This window comes from Loxodonta africana, chromosome 25 (genome assembly GCF_030014295.1).
Source record: "Loxodonta africana isolate mLoxAfr1 chromosome 25, mLoxAfr1.hap2, whole genome shotgun sequence".
Taxonomy (NCBI): domain Eukaryota; kingdom Metazoa; phylum Chordata; class Mammalia; order Proboscidea; family Elephantidae; genus Loxodonta; species Loxodonta africana.
Window position 1 is genome coordinate 11194121 of NC_087366.1, and position 25220 is coordinate 11219340.

General features: G+C 35.0%; 1 protein-coding gene across 2 annotated transcripts in view; it reads left to right on the top strand.

Annotated features, from left to right (window-relative positions):
* BRINP3 (BMP/retinoic acid inducible neural specific 3) overlaps nt 1-25220 on the top strand; it is a 531587-nt gene that overhangs the window by 399611 nt on the left and 106756 nt on the right. For both annotated transcript variants that reach the window (XM_003410835.4, XM_010590937.2), the window contains one exon: nt 8230-8452. In XM_003410835.4, coding sequence (XP_003410883.1) covers nt 8230-8452 — 223 coding nt within the window. The remainder of the gene's footprint in view (nt 1-8229; nt 8453-25220) is intronic.

Sequence of the window (25220 nt, forward strand, 5' to 3'; positions counted from 1 at the left end):
AGAAATTTCATTCAGGTGTCAGGCTCCTGAGTTTTCTTAAGATTTACTATCAATCCTCATGAACAGCTATGGAATGGGCCAGCACCTAGGATACCTGCTACTCCTGTTTGCCATGTATGTTAGTATGATGTGTTAACATAATGATGTCATAAACGTAAATCCACCCTGTGGCCTGGTGAAATGATCAATGACTCTGTGAAGTTAATTGTGGCATGCAGGCAGAGAAATTATTTAACCCTAGAAAAATACCAGGATTTTTAACACTCATGCCTGACATGTGACAGAAAACTGCTTCTGGTATTCTCTGTTTACTCTGATAGAGAAGACTATGTGTACCAGATAAGAAGCTATAAACCCGATATCAGGAGCTATGCCACCATTAAAGCTACTACATCTGGAATAGCAGTTTTAATTAGAGTTACGCTTTGATTAAACTACAGCCAAAATGACTGGCTAATTGAGATAGAATATAAATACTATTAGCACAATTTTCAAGTGTTGAATGGATCTCAAATCCCTGCAATTGTCCGGAGCATGGAAAATAAGCAATGCTACTTTGGATGTGTTTTTTATTTTGTAGAAAGGAGAAGCTCCACTTTGTCCTTCTTCTCTTAATACCTCTTAATAGTGATTCTATTTTAATTCTTTAAACAGAGACTGGAAAATAACCATGGGTAAATTAGGCTTCCATTGATCCTAATTTGAGGTGGATTCAGGGAAAACACAATTTACTACCTTATTTCTATAAGGCCTTGGCAGTGCAATGGTTAAGCATGTGGCTGATATCCAAAAGGTCTGTGGTTCCAATCCACCAGTTGTCCTTGGAAACCCTATGGTGCAGCTCTACTTTATCCTATAGGGTCTCTGTGAGTGGGAATTTACTGAATGACAATGCTTAAGGCAACACTATGATTCATAGAATTTTGTGGCATTCAGCATCCCCAGAAATTATCATTAACTCACAAGGCAAAGGGAATAATTGCCCTACTTAAGCTATTGTACAGGAGTTTTGAGTTTTTGACATTATTCGATATGGAGAATTGGATAGGGTAGGCAGTCTTCTCTCTCATGATGGCTCAAGTCAGGTCTTTGTTTCCAGACCTAGAACTTTTTTTCCAATTATACAAATCAAATAGGACTTCAGAGCACTGGCGATAGATTTCAATCCTTAGGGACCATGATCTGATTAATAAATTCTAAAATTCCAGCAGGTCTCTCCTAAGTAGCATACTGTCTCTGTTGTCTATTATAACACCTATGTCCACTATACCTCTGATGGTTAATAATTGTTACTAGACCTCAGACATAGTCGGGTGTTTGTATCCTCATTGACTTCAGAGAGTTCATCTTACTTCACACAGATTTTCGCACTCTAATTTGTGTCCACAGCCTATAGAAAAGAGCCAATACACTTATCATCATAGATGCTGGCATTTTTTCACCAACACATTTAATGCCTCTTTCTCCAATAGTAACTAGAAAAATCTTGATAGTCTGTTGCACAATTAACCTTCTCTTAGGACTTTCAATAAGCTCCTCTAGGGCATGATGGATGACAGAGCTGGAGCATGATAAAAATAGGCTTCCCAATAAGTGTCACTCCTTTGGTTTAGATTTCTGCTGTGTCTGGAGACAAAGGATAATCCATCAGACATGGCAGGAGGTGCTTTTATTTTGGGCAAAGGCATCATAGGTTCACGTTTTATTGTTTTAGATTAATCCCAATCCTCCTACGTATCTACCTTCCAGTTCCCAGGTTCCAAACCTCCCAGTCAGTGCCCTTTCTAACTTAAACATAACAGATGGGGTAGGAATTTATATGCAATCTTAGAATCAAAGTTAGTTTTGAAATTCTACAGTTGAAAGAGATAAAAGATTCCATTAGCTCAGTCTTTGAAAGTCTCAAGAACAAATTCTGTGTTTTGAGGAGAAAGTGTAGGAATTTAAGTCTTTAAGCACCTCATCTCTGTTAGTAGTGACCAATTTACCCCATCCTTGAATGTTTCATGCAGTTCTGGACAGGCTTGTAGTCCCAAAAGCCATGTCTATAACAAGAACTTCATTCTAGATGAGCACCAGTGGTAATTCTGCTGGTGAAATACCACCCTTAATACTGCAGGGCTTTATAAAGCCTTTTGTCCCAAACTTTGTAGGAGGTCAACTCCATATTCTCCACATTGTCCTGGGGACCATTTCCATCAACTACTTCTGATACCAATACCTCTATCAGTACAGGTTCTTTTTGCAAGTAAGAAAGGCAGGCTCTAGATGACTTAAATTGATTAATGAATTTATTAAAGAAAGTTAGGTAGTGCATAGAATAACCAAGAAGTCTGGAGAAACAAACACTGTATAGTCAGGACAATGTCAGAAATTTTGCATAAGACTGATATAGTGAAGTACTCACTGCTACCTTCAATGAACACTTTATGGGTATTGTACCATAAACTATTGAACAACTGTCTCCTGAGAGAATTGCTGTAGGCACTCTCTCTGTCTTCAAATCAGTAGTGTATGGTCCAAAATATGGGTGAGTTAATAGTAATTTACAAAACTTAAATGATATGCCCACTTTGTAGCTGCAAGGGCACTGGGAAAGTGAGCACTTGGCATTCCCAACTTCTGTAAGTACAGATAAAACTCTGTCTAGGAAATTTCCCAAACATTTGAAGGAGTTCATAAGAAGGGCACTGCAATGAAGGACAGATTACTGTATTTGGTTTAATTTATTTGAGTATTTTAATATAAAGTATATTGTACGTTTCAGAAAAAAAGGAATAGTCAGGAAAAATACAACTCATTTCTAGGCAGATAATAAGGACTTAGGATCTGTTTCTGATTTATGCTCTTGTATAGCTATCACTTTGTAGCCTCATAAAACTGGCCAATTCACAAGCTATTACATAGGCTTTCCATTTACTTTATACAACATTATTTTGTCAATTTCAGTATAAAATCAATGTCTGTAGCTTATAGAATGCTTTGAATAGACTTTCTTTGATGTGTGCGCACTCAAAGTAGTATCAATAATTTACTGTAAAAGTTGGGAAAATTCTAAACTGAGAAATCATTCAAATAGTCCCTTAGGAATACTTTAAGAAGAGTTGTAAAGGTCGACCAACACTAGTCAGGATTAAGGAGTGGGTCAAAACGTGTGTATTATTTGGACTCTCTCAAGACTCAGATGTCATTTGGTAACTTTCTTGGTAACTTTCTGACCTTCGAGACACCATTGCCCTGATTTTCTCCCACATCCCTGTTTCTATGCAATTTTGTCAATCTTACATTTTATCTACCCAAGGCCAGCATTTCTATTGTTTTAAGGTTTTCAATTAGTTTATTTGCTAGACTAATCTTTGCCATTAAAATCAGAAGAAGATAAAGGGACTTCCTCATGGAAACTGCCTGTCATGGAACAAGAGATGTTTTTACTAGAGGATGCTATGGTTAGACAATAAATTTGAAGATCAGTGGTAGATACAGTTTGGTGGTTACTTTTTTTTTTTTTAGCAGCTTTGTAAGATGTAGTGCTTACTATAAATCTAAATCTGTTATAGGCCAATGGTTTTATGAGGTTATTAATTATAGAAAAGTTTGTTTTGCTAGTCTGTGTTATTAACATGCGTTTATTTCAGAAAATTCTCTCTTCTTAAACATTAGCAGGAGAAACGAGTTTGAAGGGATCAGAATGGTAATATCATAAAATCAGTAATGATCACCTGTTCTGCTTAAAAAAAATTTGCATGAATTTTTCTTATATATCTAACAGGGGTTCGTTGGCTTATTTCCTCTCTCTCTTTTAAGATGCTCTGTATTCATGTTCTTTACATGTTTTATTCCAATGATAAAATTATAATATTTTATTATTGTAATAAGACCATTGTTATGATTTCATCATAATCAAATCATCATCCATATTGAATGATTATTCTTATTGGAAAAGGTACTTTAATTGTATCAATGTGTAAATTAATTCAGAAAAAATACTTAAAATGTGAATCAGTAGACTTTTGCTTTTTATATTTAGCAAATTGCTAAATGCCATTTACAAAACTTAGATGACATGTCCACTCTGTAGCTGCAAGAGCATAGAATATAAAATATATAAATTGTAATTCATAATTCAGAGTTCTTTTATGACTGTTTTTATATTTATGCACAATATTTACTGACATTTTAATCACATTAAAACATTCCTATGAATTTATAAAAATAATAAAAGCACCAATTTTCTCCCACAACTTTCCTCATCCATGGTTCTGCTTTCCAGTGGCAACAGCTCTTGTTTGGATTATTTTGTGCATCTGGAATTCAAGAAATCACTTCTAAATCATTTTTAAAAATCTGATAATTTTCTAGATTTTTCAGAAAGTAATTCCTATGCTCTCGACACTAGAAAATTTAGAATGCTTTAAAACATATTTAAAAATATATCTTAAATCAGTCCCAAATACAGGTTGCCAATATTTGAAAATGTATTAGCAATTATACTTGTCAATATTTTTAATGATCATCAATACAGACAGAAAGACAAATCAAGGTATCTGTATTTATGGGTGGTCCTTTCATACCCTGAACATTTCGAGTTCCTCACCCTCATCTGTCTAATTCAATTGTGAAGCACAAGAATGAAAAGAGCATACTCATACGAATACATACATAAGATCAATATGTAAATACAGTAGTGTTGATAAAACTTCTTTTTGTTTTGTTTTGCTGACCACAGAGCTATGTGAAAAGGATTGTCTGCATTCTGCACACAGAACTGCTCCAGTATAGTTTACATGAAGAATTATTGTAAGGACTGAGATAATACTCAAAGCACTTAAAAGAGTGCCAGCACCAAATAAGAACATATATGTTAGAGGGGAGAGACAGAAAGAGATTGACATCATTGGTCTCAAAATTAGCTAGTTAGATACCGAGTGTTATTAAGTAGAGAGTCAATCAAGGAAAAAGACAAAAAAATTTTGAAAAAGTAAAAAATTAGTTTGACTATTTCAATAAAAAAAAATTGAATGGAGAAATAGTTGTAGTCCAGAGAGTTAACCTAATCCCTCACTATCAATAATTTGTCTAGCTAGTCATCTGTCATCTTTTACCTGAGTGTTGTCACCTAGCCTATTTCTCTTTGCCTCCACATAATTTATTAATATTATACGTTACCCTTTGTTCTATCTTTTGCTTTATGTGAAAAAGTTTTGTTAAGACCGTGACTATAAATTTTTCTCAGCATGGACGGTGTTTATTAGTAGTAGTATTGTTTTATTTCCCTATAGTCCCAAACTATGCCATGCAAAAGTACTCAACTGATAAGTATTTAACAAACAGGTATTTACAGATTAACAAAAAATTTTTTTTTTTTTTAATAGCCTAGGTAGAGACCTGGTGGTGCACTGGTTAAGTGTTCGGCTGCTGATCAAAAGGTCCCAGTTCAAATCCACCAGCTGCTCCTTAGAAACCCTATGGGGCAGTTCTACTTTGTCCTATAGGGTGGCTATGAGTCAGAATCGACTTGGTGGCAATGAGTTTGGTTTTGGTTTGGTTTTAATAAAGGAGATACTAAATTTAACTTTTCTGGATGATTTCTACATACCCTTGATTTTTTTTTTCTTTTAGAAATGTATTCATCCCCAAAAGTATAGCTAGCCGTTGCTTGCTTATAATTTGAAAAACAAATATTATTATATTTCCTACAGAGTCCTAGAAAGTATTGTAGGGTAAATGTTTTTTTGGCATCTTATAATTATTGTAGTTTCCCTTTGGAGTTATATATATCAGTTGATATATATATAACAATTCTGAATTTGTCATTCAAATATTATTTACATTCTATAAATCTGAAATTTACTAAATGCCAAAAATAAAAAGTTATTTACAGGACTATTTATGGCAATTCTGTTAACTTCTAAGTAGAACATATTTCAGATATGGAAGGTGTTATTTTAGCATCTGAAAATATTGCTAGTCATTTTTTCAAAAAACGAAAGGTTTCTCCATACTTCTTGTCATAGGCTGAAACACGTGTATGTTCTGTGCACAACAGGTGTTCAATAATGTTTTGGGTGACTGTCAGTGGTGACTTTTAGTGACTTCATAATGAAGCAATTATTCAAAAGTCATGTTTAACTGTATTTCTCAGAAGGTACATACTGTCAGTTTTCAGTTGACATTCACTGTTAGGTATACTTGTTAAAATAAATAAATTTCACTTTAAGATGTTCTTTACCTTGAATAAAATTTACAGACTTAGAAACTTTTCCAATACTTTTATAGAAAAGAGTGAAAAGAATTAAAATATGCATGCCATAAAGCAATAAAGGCTTATCAAAAGTGTTCAAGTAAAGGATGACAGTGAAATGAATGACTAGTTTTCAAAGCAGTGGCATCTGCTCTGTGTATAATCCAAGGGCTGCTTTCCAATTTCCATGCATCAACTCCTTTATTCAAAAGAGGGAATTTCTCAAAAGAAAATGTAGGGTACTATCAAATGGGAATATTAAAATCCATATAGTATTTATACGCTGCTTACTTAAAAAATGATTTGAAGTATATTAAATGGACATGTCCTCTTCTCTAAAATCTTTCCCCATAGTTCTTCACTAAAAGAAAGAAAGAAAAAAAAAACTTTCTTTTCTTCGGTTTTTTTTTCCTTCTTCTTCTGGTCAAAGTCTATATATATACTCTTATGTTCAAAGGATGCCAGTGCTTTATATTTATTTGCTCTAGGAAAAATAGAAAAAAAAACAACACCCCCAATATTCATGTAATATAATTTGCTCGGAATTTTTAAAATGTTACATTTTCTACCATTGATGAAATAGTTTGGATCTGAATTTTGAAATAGCCCTAATGTGTTAATAAATTCATTTATCTAAATATGTGTATGTAGTAGCATCATTTAGCTTGTCAGATGTGAGCGGCACATTTTAAGAAATGTTGAATGATAATTTGGTGGTTTTAAAACACTGCAAAGAGACAGTGTCATAGTACAACAGACACTAAAATCCTTGTCAAAATTCATTTGCATGATAACATAAAAGCTGAAACTGGAGGTGTTTAAAAACAATTATTTATGCCATCATAAGATTTTAAAGCTAAAGGATATTATTATTATCTAGAAATTTATATATCATTTACAGAAGAGGAAATTAAGGCACAGAAAGTCTGAGGTTTAATGAATATTATATACCTTATTTTTTACTATCTGCAGATCAGATGGTAGAATGTGGTTTGTACTGAACTGTCAAATGATACCCCTTTAATCACTGAAAATGCTTTCCAAGTCTTGTGGTGGTGGTGGTGTGTACATGAGTGTGTGTGTGTGTGTGTGTGTCAGAGCAGAGGAATCTTAGCCATGTACTACTTGGAAAATGGGTGCAGCATGATATTAACAAAATAAACCTTTTAAACAAGTATTAAAAGGAAGAAAAAACATGTATATTCTGAATCCTTATTCATAATAGTTACTTTAGAGGAAACGGAGATGATTGGGGAAGACTGAACTATCTTTTTTGTTTAGATAAGCAGTCCTTTGTTCCTAGAGTGGGCTAACCAGACATTTAAAAGAAGATAATTTCGGGGATAATAGTTACTGTTACAACTAAAAACCAAAGCAAACATTGGTGCTTTAGGTTCTTTTTAATTTTTTTTTCTCTTTGGTGTGCACTCACATTTTAAACTGTTAACGTTATGAGATACTGGAATAGGATAAGAGATAACCAGAAAGTGGAGTTGAATATTTTAATTTTAAATTAATTTTTTTCTTTAAACATTAATAAAACCATTTAATAATAATTATATATTTTTATACTGTGCTAGTAAAAATTTCTGAAAATTTTTCTTTAATATGCAATACTTGGAAAAGATTATTAATGCTAACACCAAAAATTAAAGCTAGATTAGAACCACAATGTATGGGATAAAGTTCATTCAAATATCATCGAAAGGAGAACATGGAAAAATTAAGTTGTATTTAAACTTTCTCCCAGAATTATTTGCACTAGAACAAATTATTTTAACTACCTCCTACCATGGAAGTTCTAAGAGAAACAAAAAAGAAAACAATTCTAAACCATAAAAAAAAAAATACTACTTTCTAAGAACTCACTACTCACAAATAAAAGATTGCTTGTATTTATTCTTAACATTGACATATTAAATGCGTTTTGGCGGAGAGGGGGAAGTAATGGTTTCATAATTAAAGTGTTGAATTTTAACGTTTTTCAGATGAATTCAAGTTCTTTATGAAAAGGCTACCCATGAATTATTTCCTCAACACATCTACCATAATGCATTTGTGGACAATGGATTCTAATTTTCAGCGCCGTTATGAACAACTGGAGAACAACATGAAACAACTTTTCCTAAAGGCTCAGAAAATTGTACACAAGCTCTTTAGCCTTAGCAAGAGATGCCATAAACAACCCCTCATCAGCCTGCCAAGGCAAAGGTAAGACATTTCTGACAACATAGAAAAGCTGAAGATATTGTTTTGACAGTGAACACTCTTTTTCTGAATGCAGGTATGATAGTAGACATAGCACAGTGGAGTTTATATTATTACACATAATTTGAAAGTCTTATTTTCTGAGATAATAGTACAGTGGGGAACACAGACATTAATGCCTCTTTTATGTATTTATTTATTTATTTTTCTTTTCAGAATCAATTCTAACTTATTCCTTGTGGTAGTTAAACAATAATTGTACAGAAAAACCCAAATCCCTATAATTACGATCGTAGGAAGAAAGCAGGATCACAAAGTAAAATTTCTAAATATGTAATTTTCAAAACAAAGAAAAAGAATTCAAGATTTATTTTCCTTGTCCATTGTTTAGAAAACCATCAACACCATTCTACATGAAGCTCCAAAATTTACTGTGAAAACTTCTAGCCTTAATGTGAAGGGTGGATAACAAAATATTTTGGCTGAACGGTTTTGAAAATCACAGTTTTTAGCTTTGTAACTTTAAGATGTACTGACTAAATAAACCAACCCAGTCGAGTCAGCGTAATTAAATTTTTCAATTATTTATTTGAGACTACACTAAAAAAATATCAACATGAAAGGCTAAGGTGAAAAATATAGAGCAATATTACAAAATAAATAAGCATCTGTGCTAGAATCTCTATTATTAAAAGCTTAAATTTTGGCTTTAAATCGCTGAAAATAAGTATATTCTTTTAAACACTTTCTTTAAAAATGCATCATTTGCATCTCTCTCTCTCTCTACACAATTCATTGGCTTTTAATATATTCACAGATTGGTGCAACCATCACCACAATGCAAGTTTAGAATATTTTCACTAATCCAAAAAGAAATCCACTGCCCGTTACCAGTCATTCCCCAACCCCTACACCCATCTTTAGGCAACCACTAGTCTATATTCTATATCTACAGATTTGCCTATTCTAGATATTTTATATACATGTAATCATATAACGTGTAGTCATTGTGACTGGCTTCTTTCACTTATATTTTCAAGGTTCATTCATGTAATAGTATGTATTAGTAGTTCATTCTATTTTTTTGATGGGATATTATTACATTGTATGAATATACCACATTTATTTAGCCATTCACCATTTGATGGAAAGGTGGGTCATTTCTACCTTTCACTAATATGAATAATGTCACTAATAAAATTTACTTACAAAATTTTGAGTAGACGTATATTTCCAATTCTGTTGCGTATATACCTAGGAGTGAAATTACTTAGTCATAAAGGAACTTAGTCATAAGGTAACTATATTAAGTATTTTGAGGAACTCGCAGACTATTTCCAAAATGGCTATACCATTTTATATTTCCATAAGGTATAATGATGGCTCAAATTTTCCCGTATCTTCACCTATAGATGCTAGAATAGTTGTTTATCTCTGGCTTTCAAAGATAAGATGTCTGAGTATTGATCTCTTCACACTTGTCCTACTTGGAATTTTTTGAACTTCTTGTATAGGTAGATTATTTCTTTAAATCAAATTTTGGAGGTTTTCAGCCATTATAACTTCAAATATTTTTTTCTACTTTGTCTCCTCTCCTTCTTATACTTCTAATACACATAAAAGCCAAAAAGACCCAGTGCCGTCATATGTTGGTGGATTTAATGGTGTCTCACATGTCTTTTTACCCACACATGTCTTTAAGGCTCTTTTTTTTTTTTTGGTCTGGCCTTTCTATTTTCAGATCATCTATTCTCTATTTATCTGTCTTCAGGTTTGCTGATTTATTCCTCTGCCAGCCTAAATCTACTCTTGAACACATCTACTGAATATTTTGTTTTGATTATTATACATTTCAAATCCAGAATTTCCATTTGATGTGTTAATTGATATCCTCTAGTCGATGAAAAGATATTGTCATCATAAAAAAAACCTTCCTTTAATTATTTAAACATGTTATCCTTTAGTACTTTGAACACATTTATAATGCCTATTTTGAAGTCTTTACTTGCTGAGTTGAGCATATGTGCCCCTTGAAAACAGATTCTTTTATCTGTTCTGTTTTATTTTTTTATGTATAAGTCACACTTTTCTATTTCTTTTTTAGTTTTGTGTTCAAAACTGGATGTTTTACATAATATAATGTAGGAATTCTGCATATTGATTACCCATCTCCCTTGAGGATTTATGTTGTTGTTTTCTTGGTCATTTATTGATTTGTTTAGTCTATTTCCCCTGCCTTGTCTAGCCTCTGATGTTCCTGCTTGGTTTTTGTTGTTATTGTTTAGATACTTTAGACTGGCTAATTAGGGGTTTTCCTCCAGGTAAATATAACCCATTTCTTGTTCAAATGTTGTACTTAAGCACTGCCACCAGTTAGATTTTGACCCTTTACTATTGGATGTGTATGTTTGGCTTGGGGGTACAATCACTGTTCAAGGAGTTTACCTTTTTGTCCCACAGTCAAATAGGGATTAGTAACTTGATTTTCCCTATCCACTAGCACTTCAGGGGGTGCAGCCTTAGGCATTCAACAGTCTTCCAGAGGCGTGTTATTAAGCCTCACACACTAGGAGTTGCCCTGGGCCAAAGGAGACTGTTGTTAAGCCAATTTTTTTTTTTTTTTTTTTTTCCCCCAGGAGTAGTGCTTATGCCCCCAGGAACAATGAGTCTTACCCATTTGTTGATGAATCTGTGTTGGACTAGGATAATGATTTCAAATTTGTCTCACATCCTTCGCTGATTGCTCTTGAGTACGTATAACCTGGAACTTTCAGACAGACTTCCTGAAACCCAGGGTTAAATGTGACCTCAGGAGAGCTCTTCTTGACTGTCACTTTTCCTGGTTCTCTGTGTTAAATTTATGGCTTCTCTGTTGTTTTTCATATTACTACTAGTATCATGGAACTATAAGGACCCTTATTTTTTCTCAAATAGCTCCATTGTTTACAACAATGCCCTTAGTCACAGCAGTTTTCATACTCTGTTCCAAATAATGCCAATCCCATTGGACAGACCTCCTAAGAAGAACTCCTGGGGACTGTACAGGCAATGACATTGGCCCACCTCTCCTAGTGTAATACCCTTGCTCTACTGTGATGTGAGTGCTGGGGACTGGACTGTAGTCTCTAGTCTTCTTGGCTTGTCCCTCCTAGCATGAAACTTCTTTCCACTAGTGAGTTGGAGTGGGGCACTCAGGGTCCCAGTATCCAAAGATTGCTGCACCTAGAGTAGAGCTTCCAAGTGGGAGCAGGGCGGGGGAAATCGAGTGCTGGCCATCTCAGATGTACCCGTCAGAAGTACGCAGAGATGGGAAAGATAAAAAGCACTAGCACCTCCTTAGGTTTAACAGCAGTCCTAAACTGGGAACTCGGAGGGAAGGGGAACCCCTCTCTGCTTGGCTGCACATGACCAGAGTAGAGCCATCAGATCTGTTTCTATAATATGGAACAGGAAGGGCCGAGGGGAGAGACCAGATCATGATTCATATATCAAATTTCAGTATTCTTACCAATATTTAGCAGATTTTCTCAATTAAATATTTCTTCATTCATTATATGCCCTTAGGGAAACTTACAGAGACTTTAAATGATTGTTTCTTACAAATTTTTCAGTTAAATGGTGGTTTTCTGGGAGAGGGTTCTTAGCATTCCTGACTCCACCATTCCTGAAGTCCTGTTGGCTCCCTGGTATCTTTATAACAGAGCTTACAGTCAAAGATCTCTTTCTTTCTTTCTTTTTTTGTGTGCCCTTATTCTGTCCCTCTTTCTTGTGTCCTTTTTTTCCTTACCCTTTCAAGTGCTACTCTTTCAGAATCCATTCTATGAAATCTGACCTATATCTATTACACTGAGCTTATAGGATATAGAAATGCCTAAAGCCCGAAGTATACCCATATTATCCTGTTTCCTCTACATATCAGTTGCTCCCAGTTTTCTCTGTCATATTCTTCTGCAAGTGTCTTAAGCTACACAATATATAAACCTATGCTTTCCAGTATTCAACATTTATCTCATCTATGATCTAGGATTAACAACTTCATTCCTGTATTTTTTGGCCATTTGAAAGACAGTATGTGGATTGTTTCCTTCAATTGCAGTTTGACACAAATAAGCATCATGTTTGGAATTTAGCAGATTTTCAGTGAAACTTTTGTCACATTACTAAAATTCCTTGATTTAGAGTTCCTCCCCTGTGAAGTGGAAGAAATCAAATGATGTATTGCATTGGGGAAATCTGCTGCACAAGACCTCTTTAAAGTGTTAAAAAGCAAAAATGTCACTCTGAGGACTAAGGTGTGCCTTACCTAAGCCATGGTATTTTCAATAGCCTCACATGCATGTGAAAGGTAGGCAATGAATAAAGAAGATCACAGAAGAATGGATGTCTTTGAATTATGGTGTTTGTGAAGAATATTGAATAAATTATGGACTTCCAGAAGGATGAACAAATCTGTCTTGGAAGAAGTACAACTAGAATGCTCCTTAGAAGCAAGGGTGGTGAGACTATGTCTCACATACTTTGGACATGTTATCAGGAGGGAACAGTCACTGGAGAAGGACGTCATGCTTGATAAAGTAGAGAGTCAGTGAAAAAAAGAAAGACTCTCAACAAGGTGGATTCACAGAGTGGCTGCAACAATAAGCTCAACCATAACAATGAATTTGAGGGTGGTACAAGACCAGGCAGCGTTCATTCTTTTGTGTATAGGGTCACTGTCTTAGTTATCTAGTGCTACTATAACAGAAATACCACAAGTGGATGGCTTTAACAAACAAATTTATTCTCTCACAGCCTATGAGGCTAGAAATCTGAATTCAGGGTGTCAGCTCCAGGGGAAGCATTTTTCTCGATGTCAGTTCTGGGGGAATGTCCTTGTCATCAATATTCCCTGGTCTAGCAGCTTCTCATCACAGGAACCACTGGTCCAAAAGACGTGCTGCTCTCCTGGGGCTTCTTTCTTGGTGGTACAAGGTCTCCCTGTCTCTCATTTTTCTCTTTTATATCTCAAAAGAGATTGACTCAAGATACAACCTAATTTTGTAAAGTGAGTCCTGACTCTTAATATAACTGCCTCTAATCCTGCCTCATTAATATTATATTATATTAACATTATACAGGTAGGATTTACAACACATAAGAAAATCACATCAGATGGCAAAATGGTGGACAACCATACAATATTGGGAATCATGGCCTAGCGAAGTTGACACACATTTTTGGGGGACACAATTAAATCCATAAGAGTCACTATGAGTCAAGACTGAATCGATGGCTTCTAACAACAAAAACAAAGTGGAGATATTAAGTTCCATTCCCTAGTCTTGTGTGCAGATCAACTAAGAAATTCATATAGGGTACACAACAAATGGAAAGACACTCAATAATATGATTTCCTTTTATTTTTCCTCATGCTTCTTTAACTCTTATATGCTCAGCACCCACAATAAGCTGTTGTTTCCCAATAGCCTCAAATGGCAATTAAATTAGACGGTGATACAATTAAACTAGGAGAGAAGACGATTACTCCAAAAGCATTTATTTGACTCCTGAAATGCTTTATATGTTGGACAATTTATGTAAAATTTACTTACACACACATATAGTGACTAAAAAGATAAATCAAGTAAATTTTTACTCATTTACCTTTTAACTAAAATTATACGTGTTTATAGAAGGTCATATGAAAGAAAGTGTCTTAAGAACGGTTTATGATAAAAGTGAATAAAACAATGGCTAATTTTAAGAATTTCTGTGTTTTTGAGGAATATTGACACCTAAATAAATAATTCTGATAAATTCTTGGCAATGCAGTGCTAGTAGCATGCAAAAGGAATATCAAAGTCTACTAGAGAGGCTAATTTAGAGAATACTGCCTGGTGGAAGCCAAACATAAAGAATATGTAACCAATAGTCTGGGGAATACAGAGTTGGGGTGATCCAGGTAAGGAGGACTTCATGAAAAAGAGACATAATAATGTCTTGATGAGAACAAGAACAAAGGTCACTAAAACCAGCTAGGAGGCTGGTCTTATAATAATCCAAGGAAGACACAATGATCATCTTGACTAAAAAAGAGTGTGGGGAGTGGTTTTGGGGAAGTAGAGATTAGAGAAACTAATATTTCTTTAAAAAAAACTGTTGCTGTGGTGTACTGCTCCATAGGATTTTCTTGGCTGTAATCTTTACAGAACAGATTGCCAGGCTTTTTCTTCCACAAAGCTGTTGAGTGGGTTCAGACCAACAACGTTTCAGTTACCAGTTGAGTGCACCCCATTTGTGCCATCCAGGAACCTTTTAAAAATTACTAGGTTCAATTTTCAAGACCTTTTGATGAACTTAATGTGGGCATGAGGGAGAGGTGAGTTTCAAGGATGACTCTTAGGATTCAAACTTGGCTACTTTGTAAGTAAAAAAAAAAAGTTTAAATGGGAAGAGATGTCCACATTTGTAAAAGAGTATTAATATTAATGTGTTATTAGAGTGTGTGCGTGTGTGTTTAAATTATATCTATCTTCCCTCCACCCATAAGATGTGTTCCTATGTCTCCCTGAGGCGAAGCACTGTTATCGATTATGATGGATTTTATGCTTCATATGTGTGGGTTAAAAGCAATTTGAAAGTCACTGGAATAGATGGTTGCAAACAAACAAAATAGGACAAAAAAATAAAATGGGCTCAGTTGGGAGGCAAATTGATGAGTTTGGATTTTAACATACTGACTTTAAGAGGCTTGTGAAACAAGTTTAACTACCAAAAACCAAACCAAACCCAGTGCTGTCAAGTCGATTCCGACTCATAGTGACCCTATAGGACAGAGTATAACTGCCCCGTAGATTTCCAAGGAGCGCCTGGCGGATTCAAACTGCTGGCCTTTTGGTTCGCAGCCATAGCACTTAACCACTACGCCACCAGGGTTTCCTAAATTTAAATAGAGCTGGATATATAAATCTGAAGCTCAGAGAGGATTTGGGCAAGTGGGACGGCAGTCACCAGTTCACATGAAACCATGAACTCTGAAGATAATATCACAAAAAAGTGTATAGGCAGATTCTGAGGATATGTTTAAGGGGTTGATAGAGAAACAGAACATGCAAATAGACAGATCCCCAGTGAAACCCAGTGCCATTGAGTTGCTCTGACTCATAGCAGACCTATAGGACAGAGTAGAACTGCCCCATAGAGTTTCCAAGGAGTGCCTGGCGGATTTGAACAGCCGACCCTTTGGTTAGCAGCCCTAGTGGGGTACAATGTATCCTAGAAGCTACACTGATGTGTCATAACAAATAAATAAATTATCAGTTCAAGATACACACTTGCCATGCATATGCAAGATTTGTAAGGAAAATACGTGAGATTTATATTTGAAACCCAATCAGATGTGAAAACTCAGTATGAAAGCTTAAATACTTAGTTTCGATTAATAAAACCAAAAAATATTTCTGTGGTTCTGATGCTTTCCACAAAATAATTAAAAAAAATATGTTACTATAAAATACTAACAATTTGCTCTTGTATGTGGCATGTAAAAGATTTATCTTGGCACTAGTTTTTAATCAATGTGTCCAAAAAATTGTTTAGAATTGTTATTATTATTTTCCAGTAATGCATGGCTTCGGTCTTAGAAATTCTAGTTCTGTAACCATGAACTGACCTGCTCATGTATATTCTGAAAAATTTTCACAGATGATTCTAGAGGGCAATTTTTGTTAAGAATATTATGAGCCTAAACTATGGAGAGTAGAATGTTTTCTTTTGTTAATTTTCTTGTATAATGGTCTTCTAAATATTGCAGCCATCTAAAACCCATTGCCATTGAGTGAACTCTGACTCATAGCAACCCTATAGCACAGAGTAAAACTGCCCCATAGGGTTTCCAAAGAATGGCTAGTGGATTCGAACTGTTAACCTTTTGGTTAGCAGCTGAGCTCTTAACCACTGTGCCACCAGTGCTCCTTAGCAAACCATAAAAAACCAAACCCATTGCCATCAAGTCAATTTTACCTCATAGCAACCCTATAGGACAAAGTAGAACTGCCCTGTAGGGTTTCCAATGCTGTAAATCTTTTAGGAAGCAGACTGCTACATCTTTCTCCTGTGCAGCAGCTCATGGGTTCAAACTGCTGAACTTTCAGTTAATTGGCTGTGTGCCTAACCACTGTGCAAAATAACAAAATTATACTATGCAATTAAGGAAGCCCAAAAACACACATGGCTCTGAAATCATAAAAAAATTAAATATGATTTTGTGATTTAATATTACTCACTGAAAATTAAGTACATGCAATTGAGTATCTCTTTGGCAAGAACTTATATGCCATTTTATATTTTATAATTAATATGATGTTATCTGTCCCTGGAAGATAGTACATTTTGATATTTTTGACATATTTTGATGTGACTCAGTTTTCTAGTTCATAGATCTCTTCAGCATTCAAAAAAACTATGGTGCTAAACTCTCTTAGTTTAGAAATTATTAATTATATTTCTGAATGTTGTGGTTCAAGATTATGTATGAAGCTAGACATTAATCTGTCATTCATTTGTTATTATCAGAGCTTCTCATTTAAACCGAAAAGACTTTATGAGAGTGTAATTTTTGTAGGCACTGTCTCAGGTAAGGACATGAAGTCCACGTAAGAACAAGCATTCCTTAAATACAGCCTCCATTAAAAAAAAAAAAAAAACTTCAAAGCAGTACGTGTCCAATTCTCATCTTAAATCACAATATGGAGTAAGGGCTGCAGATAGGATGAATGAGAATGGCTTAAGAAAAAAATCATTATGACTCTTGGAACTATTTTTTAATAGCAGAGGGGTTATTAATAGTTCAGTAGTGTTTCCAAATGCTCAAAGAACAAAATTCTGTCTTCTGCAAGACTAAGTCCCTAAAATAAATAAAAAATCACTGAACTATCAATAAAAATGATATAATCTATATATAAAAGAAATTCTATTTTGCTAATTTGCATTTTTCAAAAAAACTCTTCAATAATTTATTCACAAAAAAGTTACTGTGTTAAGTAGAGCGTACTGTCAAAGGTGATCCTGTCTCTTACTACTATTTAATGTGTGATTTACTCCAGTTAGAAAAATGTCTTCTAACATATTTTCAAATTGGTGTGTAAAAACTGAATCATCAAATAAATAAATAAAAATGTCTTATTTGGAATAGAATATAAGAAGTTATAGCAATGAATATGTCCTTTCCCAAACTTCTAAATTAAAGGAATCACAGATCAGATTGCTGGAGGTTTTTCTTGACTTTAAAAAAAAAAATTAGCATAATTCCTATGTCTCCTGTCAATCATCACACACATGAAAACAATTCAGAGTCTTTGTAAGATAAATAATTTTACGAAATTTAAGTTTTGGTTTTTTATAACCATTTTTCTTTTCCTGCAAATGTGAGATTTTGTTTCTATTTTGCTTTTTATTTTTTCTCATTTTAATAGAATAACACAAAATGACATTAATTTTGTATATATATATATAGACTTCAATCTGTTTATAGAGTGTCAAAAAATTTTGGATACTTGTGAGGTAAGTTTTCAAATATTTTTGAAAGAGGAAATGGATAAACAATAACAATGGCTCAATTCCATCAGAAATTCTCTTTTGTGTCCTGCTTATATGGAAAATTTTCTCAGTGTTTTTCTTGGGTTTATCCTACCCAAAGAACTGTCTTTCAATTAGTAACACTGCAAAATCTTAAAAGAAAATAATTAAAAGCAAAACAAAATGAAATCCGTAAAACTAAATCGTCACTAATAACATGATTTCTTTCTACCTTTTGTGTAATGGCAGATCAGCGGAAGTTACTCTTTTTATCGTAGTTCTTTGTATGTGGTAAAGCATAACATTCAGATTATTCTCACCTAATCCCACTGTCACCACTGTTGCTCTCAGGAATTCCTGTGACATCAGGACCCTTTTTCTTACTTGGGCAAACTCTGAAGCCTGTGATAATCTTATTCCTTGGAGGTAGTCAATTTTTGTTTCTGTTGTGGCTAATCTACAACCATAAGATAAATAACAATGAGTTTGTCCATTTTGCTAAAGGACAGTACATGCAGCAATTATTGGAACGTATTAATGTATGTATAATTCCTAAGGAGCAGCTCAGCTACCCTTTTGTTTTTTGTTTTTTTGCTGTTATGTCCCACTCATAGAGCAGGCCAGGGTTCATAGAAATAATGCATTAACTGGTACGCTTGTAAAATTTTAACCATCAGCTCTCCGGAGGAAAAAAAAAAAAAAAAAAAAGCCTTGATATGTAGCATTTGCCAGTTTTCCTTATATAAATGTTTCCACCATGGTCAATTTCAAGCTAACCATGTGATGTCACTGAGTACAGAGCTGGGAAGAAATGTGCACCATTAGCTCTTCTGAGCCAGTACATGCAGTCTACAGCATACTGCTAACATCAACTGATTAAAATATTTGTCACATGGATTGAACTATGTGCCCCAAAACTATGTGTCAACTTTGTTAGACCATGATTCCCAGGATTGTGTGGTTGTTCTCCATCTTGTGATTTTCCTATGTGTTATAAATCATGATCTCTGCCTGTGGTTAAAGAGGATTAGGGCAGGATGTCACACCCTTACTCAAGTCACACCCCTGATCCAATGTAAAGGGAGTTTCCCTGAGGTGTGGCCTGTACCACCTTTTATCTTACAAGAAATAAAAGGAAAAGGAAGCAAGCAGAGAGTTGGGGACCTCATACCACCAAAAAAGAAGCATAGGGAACAGAGCACGTCCTTTGTACCCTAGGTTCCTTTACGGACAGGCTTCTAGTCCAGAGGATGATTGATAATAAGATACTTCTTTCAGAGCCAACAGAGAAAGCCTTCCGCTGGAGCGGATGCCCTGAATTTGGATTTCTAGCCTGCTAGACTGAGAAAATAAATTTCTCTTTGTTAAAGCCATCCACTTGCGGTATTTCTGTTACAGAAGCACCAGGTAACTAAGAAAGAATTGTTCTTCAATAATAATGGAAAGCAATATGTGATGGAATCACTTCTCTAATGTCACAGAGAAGAATGAGTTTAGGTATATGTCATTCTCTGAGAGCTTTGTCACACACCTTCTAAAAATGCTCTAAAACTGGATGCAACAAGCCACGGCCCATGGGTCAAATCCCCCCCGACACCTGTTTTTGTACCAATCTGAAAACTGATTCTATTTACATTTTTTAATGGATGAAAAGAGAAATCAAAAGAATAATAATAATTTTTATAATTTTGTATGAAATTCACATTTTGATATCAAAGTTTTATTGGCACAAAGACACTTATTTCTTTACACATTATCTTTGGCCACATTCACACTATAATGGTAGAGCTGAGCTCTCAAAACCTAAAATATTTACAATCTCATTCTTTACAGAAAAAATTAACCCACACTTGCTCTAACATAAACATTCTTTCTTAAAAAATTTTTTTATGTATTTTTAAGTGTTTTGTTTCTGTATCACTCAAAAATTTTAATTTTAACTACATGTTAGGTTAAAGACAGAATATTATATTAGTATCAATGATATACAGACCTGTTATTCTCAACCAGATTTTTTTGAATCCTTAATTGTGAGAATTCATTGAGTGGTAATGAATATATAACAAATGCTTTAAAATGTATGTGTATATATATACATAAAACATGGATATATATGTGTGTGTGCATTTGTGTGTGTGCGTGTGTTTGTGTATTTGGTTTTTCTACTAGCCATATAACAGTTTAAGCCACAAAGCTATATATACCTATGTGGGAGTAGTCCGGAAACCCTGGTGGCATAGTTGTTAAGTGCTAGGGCCCCTAAACAAAGGATTGGCAGTTCGAATCCACCAGACACTCCTTAGAAACTCTGTGGGGCAGTTCTACTCTGTCTAATAGGGTCACTGTGAGTCGGAATCAACTCAAGGGCAACTGGTTTGGTTTTGTTTTTTTTTTTTTGGTGGGAGTAATCTAAAACTCAATACATCAAAATAATTTTTATTCAAAAACCATTTCAAATATATGTCCAAATATGGAATTTGTTACTTTCAAGAAGTTGTACAACTTCCCTGTTTTTCCCCTCCTTTTACCCCTGAGACCTTCCAATTCTAGTACAATTCAAAATGACATTGTGATTGGCCACTAAGAGGAAGAATGAAAACGGAATACTTGAGGAAAATGGAGTGGAAGAAATTAACAGTGCCTGGGAGTGGCAGGAGCGGGCAGCTACCCTGGTGGCTAGTGGTTAAGAGCTAAGGCTGTTAACCAAAAGGTCAGCAGTTAGAAACCACCAGATGTCCCTTGGTAAACCCTATGGGGTAGTTCTACTCTGTAGTATAGGGTTGTTATGAGTCAGAATCAACTCCATGGCAACGGGTTTAGTTTGGTTTGGTTTGAGAGTCAGGGAGAATAAGTGTGTGGGCATGCTGGGCTAAATTATAGCTGTTAAAGTGTTAGGCAAGGGTCGCCCTGCCCCCTGCAGCACTCTGGAGATAATTGAATGTTCAGTTTTCTGTTGAATTTCCTAGAGACAATTCTGAAATTTATAGATAGTAAATACTCAATAAATATTTGATTAATTATCTTTGATGTTTTTATTAATGCATTAGTTACCATTTCTACAAGCAAGCAGAGACCTGGCAGTGTGGTGCTTAAGAGCTCTACCAGCTGCTCCTTGGAAACTCTATGGGGCAGTTCTACTCTGGCCTGTAGCTATTGGGATGAGTAGGAATCTACTTGAATGCAAAGAGTTGGGTTTATTTTGTTTGTTTTCTACAAGTATACAAAGATAATGAGTTATTACTTTATAAAATGTTTCTCCATTGATACAATTTTGATCCAGTGTTACAATATGCATACAATGTTTTGTTTTGTATTGTCTCTCCCTTAGTGATGTGAATTCCCCACCTCCAGTAGCCAAATATATAACTAGTTCAAGAATGGACACCTGATCTCAGTGTAAGAAAATCAAGAGTTCTCTTCCAAATTGTTTTCATAGGGACCTGAAACAGGATCAGTCTCTATCAGTAAGTTCTTGAGATGTGAGGGTGAGAAGACTTGTGAGCCATGTGTTTTGTGCTGTACAAGAAGAAATTAGTGCAGTCCATTGTGGATGACAAAAAATCTGTCCTATGGAGAAAAGCTAGGGCAAAGAATTCTGGTATCATTCAAACCCTTGTTCCCATTTGTCCCCCAGGCCCAGTGCATCCCTCCTCTTTCTGAGGTTTAATTATTCAGTTGTTCCTTCTCTAACTTAAATATGATTCTTTTTCTGTCACACATATATCCCAAAGCAGTTACAGCTTCAAAATGTGTACAGGAAAAATAGATATCTTATTAACATTTTTACTTAAAAAAAAAATTGTGATTAGGGTTTTTGTCATCCAACATAGAGCAGATTTATAAAAATCATTTTAAATCATAGTTATTCTTTTCCCTAAGTGTCTTTTCATCCCCATTCAGCATACTTCCTTTCTTCTCTCTTCCTGTTGATGACTCTCCAGACTTTTCCTCTTGTAATATTCCCTTTCCTGTTGGCCCTCATCTTCTTCAATATATCCTCTCTCCATGGAAACATTTCTACAAGCCTTCTTTTCTTGTTTTTTATGCAGAGTGATTTGGATCTTTTGGGTTTCCTTATTTACAACTTCTCACTCATCTTGTTCTTCAAATAGTGCCTTCCCACCTTGAACTAATTTTTATTTAATGCATTAATGAATTATTAATAACCTATGTTTTCTGTTTTCAAAATTTTTCTCTCATACTTTCAAATCTGTGATATATCTTACTGTTGTTTTTGGGTGCCATTGAGTCAATTTTCAACTCATAGCAAACTCACGTGAAGAGTAGAAATTCCCCTATAGAGCTTTCTACCCTGCAGTCTTTACGGAGGCAGATTGCCTGATCTTTCTCCCACATACCCACTGGGTGTGTCATTCTTTCAGTTAGCTGCAGAGTACTTAACTGTGTGGCACTCCTTATTATTCTTCCAATAATTTCTTCTTAGCATCAGCTGTTTTGAGTTGGTCTCATTCACTAACAACAAAAAGAGCTCTTTCTACCAGATATAAAATCTAATAAAAATCTAGATCCATTTGAATATGTCCTGTTGTTGTTACTGGGTGCCATCAGGTCAATTTTGACTCATAGTGACCCCATGAGACAGAGTAGAACTGCCACAGAACTACTGAGTGGGTTCGAACCACCAACCTTTTGGTTAGCAGCCAAGCACTTAACCATTGCACCCCAGGGCTCCTTTGACTAGAAGTAGCAAAAAAATGAAGTACAAAAAAAAAGGAATTTGCCTGTGGTAATAAACATTCTTTTTTTAATAAACATTCTCACATGGGATGTTGTTTCATGGAGATAGAAAAGGGCCTTCAAAGTCTAGTATAGAAATTATGCTTGTGGTTTTATTTATTTATTTTTGTAATTTTTTATAGATTACTTTGTCAAAGTCTATATATTTTTAGAGTATCTAGAAAACTATGCAATGCACCATTATTACCCAGGGTGGAGGAAGGCTATTTTGGAGAATACTGCCTTGGTGTTAGGGAAAATTCAAAAAAGCATGAGTTGTTGCTAAGTATAAATTTTTCATTATATAAACTAATAAAGAAAACCCATTAAAACCAACAATATTAGGTAAATACAGTTATTAAACATTGGAAAAATATCATATTTTTTGGCACATTAACAATATGTAAATCTGTACTGGCAAATTGCTGTTTCCTGATTATACACAATAAATGTAGAAATGCAAAGAATTTTAAATCACTACCAGAGCCTTTTTCTAAGTAATTTTTATGCATATAATAAAAGTGACCAGGAATCATGCTTCTTATCCATTCTTATCCAGTATTAATGAAATATATATTCTTGACAAACCATATATTTGTGTTTTGTTTTTCTTTAACAGTGAGCAGAGGAAAAAATCTTGGTTAGAGAAAATTATTCACCTATAATATTACAATATTTATTGCAAGAAAACAGTTTCAACAAACTTAGAGAAAAGGCATTTATTTATGAAATACATTTTTCAGGTACTCCCATCTGGGGTAAGAATAATTGTATGGTTATAGGTAATATTTATTTATTGATATTTATTTATCAATATTTATTTCTTTATATTTATTGATTATGCAAAGGCATTTGACTGTGTGGATCATAACAAACTATGGATAACACTGCGAAGAATGGGAATTCCAGAACACTTAACTGTGCTCATGAGGAGCCTTTACATAGATCAAGAGGCAGTTGTTTGGACAGAACAAGGGGATACCAATTGGTTTAAAGTCAGGAAAGGTGTGCGTCATGGTTGTATTCTTTCACCATACCTATTCAATCTGTATGCCGAACAAATAATACGAGAAGCTGTACTATATGAAGAAGAACAGGGCATCAAGATTGGAGGAAGACTCATTAACAACCTGCGTTATGCAGATGACACAACCTTGCTTGCTGAAAGTGAAGAGGACTTGAAGCACTTACTAATGAAGATCAAAGACCACAGCCTTCAGTATGGATTACACCTCAACATAAAGAAAACAAAAATCCTCACAACTGGAGCAAGAACAACATCATGATAAACAGAGAAAAGATTGAAGTTGTCAAGGATTTCACTGTACTTGGATCCACAATCAATAGGCATGGAAGCAGCAGTCAAGAAATCAAAAGATGCATTGCGTTGGGCAAATCTGCTGCACAAGACCTCTTCAAAGTGTGGAAGAGCAAAGATGACACCCTGAAGACTAAGGTGTGCCTGACCCAAGCCATGGTATTTTCAACTGCATCATATGCATGTGAAAGCTGGACAATGAATAAGGAAGACCGAAGAAGAGTTGACGCCTTTGAATTGTGGTGGTGGCGAAGAATATTGAATATACCATGCACTGTCAAAAGAACGAACAAATCTGTCTTAGAAGTACAACCAGAATGCTCCTTAGAAGCAAGGATAGAGAGACTGCGTCTTACATACTTTGGACATGTTGTCAGGAGGGATGAGTCCCTGGAGAAGGACATCATGCTTGGCAGAGTACGGGGTCAGTGGAAAACAGGAAGACCCTCAATGAGGTGGATTGACACAGTGGCTACAACAATGAGCTCAAGCATAACAACGATTGTAAGGATGGCACAGGACCAAGCAGTGTTTTGTTCTGTTGTGCATAGGGTTGCTATGAGTCGGAACTGACTCGATGGCACCTAACAACAACAACAACAAGGTAATATCCCGGAAACCCTGGGTGGTGCAAAAGATTAAGTGCTGCACTGCTAGCCTAAAGGATAGTGGCTCAACCCCACACAGAAGCATCTGAAAGGTAGCAGCCTTGAAACCTGATAGAGTAGTTCAATTCTGCATACATGGGGTTGTCATGAGTTAGAATCGACTCAACCAATGGCAACAAAAATTAATATCCCTTTACCAAAAAGAAAAGAAAAAAAAAAAAAGGAAGGGCAGAGTGGGAGGATGTGTTTCAACCAGCCTATTTTAGTGGCTTTTTTGTTTGCTCATTTCAACCTTGAAGAGTCATAACACTCATTGAGGGGCCAGAATCCCTTCTGTTGTTTTGGGTGGGGAGGTGGATTTGAAAGCAGAGGACTCCTCCCAATTACATTCCCTGACTCTCCCCACTTTTTTTTTTTTAAGTTATATCGTGCTTTAAATGAAAGTTTACAAATCAAGTCAGTCTCTCATATAAAAATTTATATACGCCTTGCTATATACTCCTAGTTGCTCTCCCCCACCCCAAAGAGACAGCACACTCCTTCTATCCACTCT